Genomic DNA, 8,567 nt, shown 5'->3' on the forward strand with positions numbered 1-8,567 from the left:
CAGCAAGGGACATGGATGAAAGCAAGTTGGGGACTTTTAGAAAGATGTCTGGGCCTATCAAGCACTGAGCAAGCCATGCCCTTGTGCATGAGCAAACAAGGAAAAGCATTCGAAAAAAAGTCACAGATAAGTGGCATTGTCAGGCTAGGGTTTTCTCAGCGATTTACCCAAGTCTGAAATTAATAGGAAGAGATTTCAGGCAGCATAAAATCACTCTTGCTTATGTGCTTTCTGCTTACTGGGTGTTAGATTTCCATGAGAGATTTAAATAAAAGCAAATGATACAAGACAGAAAAAAGTATGAGGCTTCAGTGGGCTGTAAAGCTAAGGAGACTTGCTACCCTAGCTGAACACAGACCGAGTTTAAAGCTTTTTGTTTTTCCTTAAAGACTTGCCTGCTCTGACCCAGCCTCCTGCTGCCTCTCCCTCCCCTTCCTCAGCCACTATTTTCCTGGCTCTTATTTGATACCACCTGAACCAATTCCACCGAGAAGTGTCTTAACATTTGAGGCGAGTCTCGAGCCTCGGGGGTCCTGTTACAGGGTTTTCATTAGTGTGGGGTGATCTCAAGCCAGGAAATTCTCATTAGGCTGATTTCCAGGTGGCAGGTTAAAGCTCTGGCTGACCCCCGGGGGTTTGAGGACTCCTGGGAGGAACTGAGCTATTTTCCTGAGAGCAAGATCAAAAACTCACACTTTTGACCCCAACACCCAAGCTCACAAGGCCCTGGGCTCTCCTGGATTGCTTCCATCACACTAAGTCACTTAGTCTTTTGGAGGATCCCTGTGTTTGGGGAGCAGCTTTTCAAAGTGTGGGGCATGGACTACAAGAAGACCTCAAGGTGACTTTAGTGGGACAGAGATCACCATTTATTATTTTGATAACCATGTGTTTATTTTAATATTTTAGTTTGTGAATCCCTCGGAATATAGGCAGCCCGAGGGGCTTGCTGGTCACTACTGATGACCTAAGAGCCTTGATTCTTGCAACAGTCCACATATTGCCTTCGCCTCTACACCACACATGGATACACCGACCCTTCTGTTATTTTCAGTTCATTCTGTTCCCAGCATGGGGCGCTCTCTCAATAACTCAAAGTGATCCTGTAGCTCTCTTTCCACGGGGTTCTGGCCACCACACCTGGCCTTGGAGAAACAATGTGAAGGATGATACTTTACAAATAATGGTTGTGAGTTTTTAATTGACGAAGCCATCCAACACCCATTGGAGGTAAAGATTGTGGGTTCCTCCTGCTTTTTTGTCACTGGGAGGGCATCTGTGTGGGAATAAGGACTGGCGGGGTTACATGGAGCACCCGGGACGCTGTGTCACTGGGGCGCACTGATGTTCTGTCTTGGGGAAAATGCTTAGAGGACAGATGTGTGCAAGAGGATAAGTTGCCACAGTTTCCACAGGTAGAATAATGGTCGGTTATTCATGAATTTGGCTCATCCTACTGTTTCAAAAGGATAATTCAAATTATTTTTGCCCATTTCAAATATGGTAATTTTTCATTGTTCCAATCCAGTTTTAGGAAAATTTTAGAGTCTCTGTCAATAGGCAAGAAGTGGCAATCAAAAGCAGACATCTTGCTGAACTGAACACCCAAACAGCGTCGGGCGGCTTAAATGAGACCCAATAATCCTGTCTTCACGCATATCAGTTTTTAATTATGTTGTTTGGATTTGGGTGTTTTGGGGTGAAGGGGGGATGAGTATTCCACCTCTGAATGCAGGTAACAACAGCTCTGGGCATTTGATCATATTTGGGGATTAGCACCGTGTTTGTTGTTGTTGTTGTTTTTCTGTTTGTTAATTTTCCTAAGTTTAAATATTGCAGAAACATTAGCATTTCCAAATCCTTGGTGAAATATGATTTGAAAACAAAAAATGGTTTCAAAATCTGCCTGACTTTAGTCATTATATAAATTTCATACTAAGCAATTGATTTGTAAATGGGTCCTATTCAGTATGTGCCTCACAGAAAAAAGACTAAAAGGATATACAGCAAAATGTTAGCAGTAGCTCTACCTGCAGCTGGTAGGATTACACAACCATGAGCTAAGCCTGGAGCCTTTCCAAAAGCAGAGCATAATGACTACAGAAAATTAAAAGCAGAGATGTAGAATTTACCCAATTATTGTCACGAAGCCAAGTAACAATACATTCTGAATCTTAAAAAGCTTTTACGCGAAGGATGGATCCCACACTCAACGAAAAGCCCTGTGTATTATGCTGTTCCTGAAATCCCTACTCAGTTTTTTTTAGACTCAATTGTAATTTTACATACTGAGGAAAATTTTTAAAAGATCATATCCAGAGTCAAATCAAATCTGGAAAACTCCTCAATAAAATTCCAACAATCCAGAAAAGGGATTGATAAGCATCTAAACAACTTTATTTTCATGGTTGTTTTCTCTGTGTTTACCTAGTTTGCAGATAACCACCCACCTGTACTCAGGAGTCAAATGATATTTTGACTTTGAAATGAAGGTCTAAATGGCATCATAGGTTAGAGCTGAAAAACCTGGTGTCTGTTATTTTTCCTAATTGTTTATAAAATAGGGAAGCAATGGTGCCTATAATTTGAACGATTTTTACTTATCATTTTGGCTTATTGTTTGGTAGAGTACTTCATAATTTAATGAAATATGATCTCAAGGCCAGCTTCATGAACGTGCTTGACTGTTGAGACTAATAAGAATGATTAAAATACTTCACACATTATTTGTAGTATTTTGCTTCTGGACAGCACATTATGAAATAGTTACACGATTCTTAAAATGTATAGGTTTCACAGTTCTTTCCAGCTCAAAAAAGTGTAGCAAAACTGAAGATTTCAGAAATACGTGTCTATTTGTTCAGGTTTACAAGCTCCATAGTTAATTCTGTGTAACGACTACAGTTTCATTTTGTGTAATGAGCACTCAGGAATCCAATTTCAAGCAAAAAACTATCTTGTATCTCTCCTGCCAATGTTAAGGTATGGTATTACCTTGCAAACACTCAAGAAGGCAGATGAAATTGGACTCACCAGGATCGTTTTCACTGGGCCTGTTAATTTATTCACTGGAAAGACTATTTACATAACATTTTAACAGGTTTCAAAAAGTTACGTTTTTGGTAGGGAGTGGATTTTGACATAATTTTCATAGAAACTCTATAATGGATATACAAGGATTCACACCTGATTTTTAAATTATAAAGCATTTCAAGCTTTCAGATGAGACTACACAGCGACATCAACACCTGCATACCTATCACCTCGCTTTATCAAATCTTGGCATGAACTGCCTGCTGGCCTCGTAATACGCGTATGTCAACTTGCTTAGGCTGTGAGTACTCAGTTAGGGTGGGCGGCAAAAACCACTGGCCTGAGATTTAGAGGGCGGGGCATGAAGCAGCAGCCAGGGGCTGCTGGGGTGGTCCCTTACCTGCTGGCTCCCCTCTTTGGTGTGGGGTCCTCTTTCAGCTCCCAGTTCCAGGTGTGTGTTTCCTAGCTTTTCCTGGAGGACCCTGATTGTCAGAGTTGGAAGTGTGGGAGACGGACATGAATTCCTGTCTGTCCTCACTGTCCCCATTTACATCCCTCTTCCCTTCCTGATTGCCTGCTCTGCAGACTTCACGCTTCAGCACTGGATGAAGGCAACGGCCATACGGAGACTGTTGAACCCGCTCTCACAAGTGCATACCTGTAATACATACAGGTATACATATGACTATATATTACATGGCTACATGATTGCATAATACCTGTAATTAAAATTAAAAATTACATTACACATATAGTATATTTTTATATGAATAAATGTTTTCTACTGGTTCTTATTCTCCAATTGAACCTTGATTTACAGAATTTGCTTCAGATTTTTCATTTTTTAATAAAAAGAATCATACACTTTGGAAGCTCCTTTATCGATGATCACAGGAGGAGATGGAGATCGAGGTCAATTTTAACTGCAGGAGAGAAATGTACCCTCCGATGAAAGTCACTTCTGAATGACACAGTCTCGGCTCTAAATCAACAAAGAACAGATTGGCTACTTGACCACGGGTCTGTTATTTCTGTCAACAGAGTGCGATGAAGTGGCCCTTTGTACAGGTGACCTTAGAGGTGTATCTCACACCCCAACCTCTACTCAGCAGCTTCTCCTTGAAGCTCGGTGCTGACCTGAGTATAAGGAGAGAACTCACGAGAATGTCAGACCAGCCGGTAACCTGAGCTCCATCTGCACGTCATGTGGCAGACAGAACTCTCAAGGAGGAACGTCAATCTCTAAAGTCTGTTTCTCCCTTCTCCTGTTCCCAACCTCCGTAATTCGTCCATTCAACACACACCTTTAAGGCAGGCCCTGTGCTGGACAACGGAGCAAGGCACCGACTCCAATCGTCCTATCATCTAGAAGCTCACTTTTCTTGTTCTCAGGGAGACAGATATAGGTGAGAACGTGTCTACAACCTCCCACCTGGAACTGTGACTTTCTACCTGGAACTGTGTTCCCTTCTACCACAAAAACATGGCTGTCCTACATCTCATTCCCTTGGAATTTTGAGTTCACAAAATCTTTTTTCTTTTTTCAGCTTTATCGGGGTATAATGACAAGCAAAATTGTCATGTATTTAAAGGGTACAACATGATGATGTTACGTACATATGCATTGGGAAAGGATTTCCACCATCAAACTAAGAAACACATTCATATCCTCATATATTTACCTTTTATTGAAATTCTACTCTTAGAAAATTTCAATTATACAAAACGGTAGTATTATCAACTATAGTCACCATGCTGCACATTAGATCCACAGATCTTATTCATTTTATAACTGTAAGTTTGTACCCTTTTACTAGCCTCTCCCTTTTCTCTCACCCCCCGCCCTGAGCTCGTAGCAACCACTATATCACTCTCTGTTTCTATGAGTTTGACTTTTCTTTTTTTAAGATTCCACATGTAAGTGATACCATGAAATATTTGTCTTTCTTTGTTTGGCTTATTTCACTAAGCATAATTCCCTCCAGGTTCATCCATGTCGTCACAAAGGGCAGGATTTCCTTCTTTCTCATGGCTGAGCAATATTCTATTGTAACATATATATCACATTTTGTTAATTCATCCATCTATTGATGGACACTTAGCTTGTTCCCTTATCTTGGCTATTGTCAGTAATGCTGCAATGTATATGGGGATACAGATATCTCTCCTAGGTAATGATTTTATTTCCTTTGGATATATTCCCAAAAGTGGGTTGCTGGGTCATATGGTAGTTCTATTTTTAATTTTTTGAGGAAGCTCCACACTGTTTTCCACAGTGGCTGCACCAATCTACATTCCCACCAACAGTACACTAGAGTTCCTTTTTCTCCACATCCTGGCCAGCATTTATTATCTCGTCTTTTTGAACACAGACCTAACAGGTGTGAGGTGACATCTCATTGTGGTGTTGATTTGCATTTCCCTGATGATTAGTGATGTCGAGCATCTTTTCATGTACCTGTTGGCCGTTTGAATACCTTCTTTGGAAAAAATGTCTACTTGGATCCTTTGTTCATTTTTAAACTGGGTTATTTGGGGGAGTTTTTCTATCGTTTGTATGAGTTTCTTGATATTTTGGATATTAACCCCTACCAGATGTGTGGTTTGCAAATATTTTCTGCTGTTCCATAGGTTGACTATTCATTTTGTTGATGGTTTCCTTTGCTGTGTAGAATCTCTTTAGTTTGTTTATTTTTTGGCTTTCACTTTTGGTGTCAAATCCAAAAAAAATCATTGCCAAGACCAGTGTCAAGGAGCTTACCCCATTTTCTTCTAGGAGTTTTATGGTTTCAGCTTTTAAGTTCAAGTCTTTAATCCATTTTGAGCTGATTTTTGTGTACGGTGCAAAATAGAGGTCCAGTTTCATTCTTTTGCATGTGGCTATCCAGTTTTCCCAACAACATTTATTGAAGAGACTATCCCTTCCCCATTGTGTATTCTTTTTTTTTTTTTTTTTAAGATTTTATTGGGGAAGGGGAACAGGACTTTATTGGGGAACAGTGTGTACTTCCAGGACTTTTTTCCAAGTCAAGTTGTTGTCCTTTCAATCTTGGTTGTGGAGGGTGCCGTTCAGCTTCAAGTTGTTGTCCTTTCAGTCTTAGTTGTGGAGGGCGCAGCTCAGCTCCAGGTCCAGTTGCCGTTTCTAGTTGCAGGGGGCACAGCCCACCATCCCTTGTGGGAGTCGAACCGGCAACCTTGTGGTTGAGAGGACACACTCCAACCAACTGAGCCATCCGGGAGCTCAGCGACAGCTCAGCTCAAGGTGCCGTGTTCAATCTTAGTTGCAGGGGGTGGAGCCCACCATCCCTTGACGGACTCGAGGAGTTGAACCAGCAACCTTGTGGTTGAGAGCCCACTGGCCCATGTGGGAATCGAACCGGCAGCCTTTGGAGTTAGGAGCATGGAGCTCCAATTGCCTGAGCCACAGGGCCGGCCCCCCATTGTATATTCTTGGCTCCTTTGTCATAAATTAATTGACCATATGTAGATGGGTTTATTTCTGGGCTTTCTATGCTGTTCCAATGAACTATGTATCTGTTTTTATACAATACCATATTACTTTGATTACTATAGGTTTGTAATATAGTTAGAATTCAGGGAGTGTTATGACTCTAGCTTTGTTCTTCTTTGTCAAGATTGTTTGGGCTATTTGAGATATCTTGTGGTTCCATATGAATTTTAGGATTGTTTTTCTGTGTCTATAAAAATTACCATTGGAATTTTTATAAGGATTGCACTGAATCTGTAGATCACTCTGGATAGTATGACTTCTTAATAATATAAATTCTTTAACCCATGAACACAGAATATCTTTTCACTTATTTGTGTCTTCTTCAATTTCTTTCATCAATGTTTTATAGTTTTCAGTGCACAGGTCTCTCACCTCCTTGGTTAAATTTATTCCTAAGTATTTTAATCTTTTTGATGCTAATATAAATAGGATTGTTTTCTTAATTTCTCTTTCTTATAGTTCATTGTTAGTGTAAAGAAAACAACTGAAGGCAGGTGGCCAGTTAGCTCAGTTGGTTAGAGCATGGTGCTAATAACACCAAGGTTGCCGGTTTGATCCCACATTGGACCACTGTGAGCTGTGCCCTCCTTAAAAAAAAAAAGCAAAAAATAACAAACAAAAAAAACACCTGATTTTTGTATATTGATACTATATCCTGCAACTTTACTGAATTCATTTATTAGCTGTAAGTTTTTGGTGTAGTCTTTAAGGTTTTCTATATATAAGATCACGTTATCTGCAAACAGAGACAATTTTACTTCTTCCTTTATGACTTGAACACCTTTTATTTCTTTTTCTTGCCTAATTGTTTGGCTATGACTTCAGTACTATGTTGAATAAAAGTGGCTAAAAGTGGCTTATCTTGTTCCTGATCCCAGAGGAAAAGCTTTCAGCCTTTCATCATTGAACATGATGTTAGCTGCAGACTTGGCATATATGGCCTTTGTTATGTTCATGTATATTCCTTCTACACCCAGTGTGTTGAGAGTTTTTATCATGAAAGGATGTTGAATTTTGTCAGATGCTTTTTCTCCATCTTCTGAGATAATCATACGATTTTTATCCTTCATTTTGTTAATGTGGTGTATCACATGTTGATTTGCAGATGTTGGGAAAGTCAAGAGCAAGAAATGATAGTAATCATTTCCTGAATAATAATTAAGTGCTGGCCACTATATGTCCAATTCATGGTCCAACTTAATTCTTAGAGAAATTTCTTCAAGGAGAGCATTTACTATTATCATTTTACAAATAAGAGATAGTGGAGAAAGGCTAGGTAATCACTCCACGGTCTCACACCTACTGAATGGCAGAGCTAGGATAAGTACCCTGGTCTGTCTCATGTCCAAATTCCAACACTGCCTCCCTAAATGTGAAGATCCACTCTGCCAGGTTGGATGAGCAGTCCTGTTTCTAAACTCAATCTGTGACAGAGGAGTGTTGATCCTGAGAGAGAAAATATCTACCAAGAAGGACTCCTGGTGGCTAATTGGACCAAATTTAAAAAGAGAACCTAACATCCATTGCTAAAAGGGGGCCTCTCACACAAGCCACTCTCGGGGAAAAGCCCGCACTGAACTGCCTACCTGCCTCGGAGACAACCCTTATTAATGAGTTCCTGGAATCCTATTTCAACCAATAGACCTGAGGCTTTCCACATCCATTTAGAGCTGCACAGCCATATCCCCATTAGCATCTTCACTGACCAATCAGGACACCTCCATTATGACCAATCAGGACAGGACTTTTTGGACCAATCAAACTGAGGACTTTGAGTCCTTATTTGCAAGAGAACAGACCAATCAGGCACCAGGGGCAGGGACTTCTTCCTATATAAGTCAGCTCCCCTCTGGCTCAGGGAATGCACTTTCCTTACCCACTGAAGATTGTGTTTCCTGTCTGGAGGTCTATCACCTCAGCTGCCTCACTGGACCAGAGGAGTGGACCTGAGCAGAGATGTCCCAGGTGGAGCTGAGCTGACCTGTCTTGCAACCCAAACTGCAACACTGGGCTTCCTTATACC

General features: G+C 40.7%; 1 protein-coding gene across 7 annotated transcripts in view; it reads right to left on the minus strand.

The window, feature by feature from the left end:
- The window catches only part of LOC109437321 (uncharacterized), a 52,380-nt gene that overhangs the window by 42,928 nt on the left and 885 nt on the right, over window positions 1-8,567 (minus strand). For 6 of the 7 annotated variants that reach the window (XR_016021391.1, XR_002136228.3, XR_016021392.1 and 3 more), the window contains exon 2: window positions 3,434-3,691. Coding sequence is in view for 2 of the 7 variants with exons in the window: in XM_088798781.1 (XP_088654907.1) it covers window positions 3,434-3,580 (147 nt within the window). In the remaining 5 variants the exon portion in view is untranslated. Of the gene's footprint in view, window positions 1-107; window positions 1,146-3,433; window positions 3,692-8,567 lie in introns of those variants that run through there. The other variant, XR_016021393.1, reaches the window with a different exon arrangement.

The sequence above is a fragment of the Rhinolophus sinicus genome, chromosome 5 (genome assembly GCF_057876585.1).
Source record: "Rhinolophus sinicus isolate RSI-liver-muscle chromosome 5, RSI-T2T, whole genome shotgun sequence".
In the NCBI taxonomy this organism is placed as follows: Eukaryota; Metazoa; Chordata; class Mammalia; order Chiroptera; family Rhinolophidae; genus Rhinolophus; species Rhinolophus sinicus.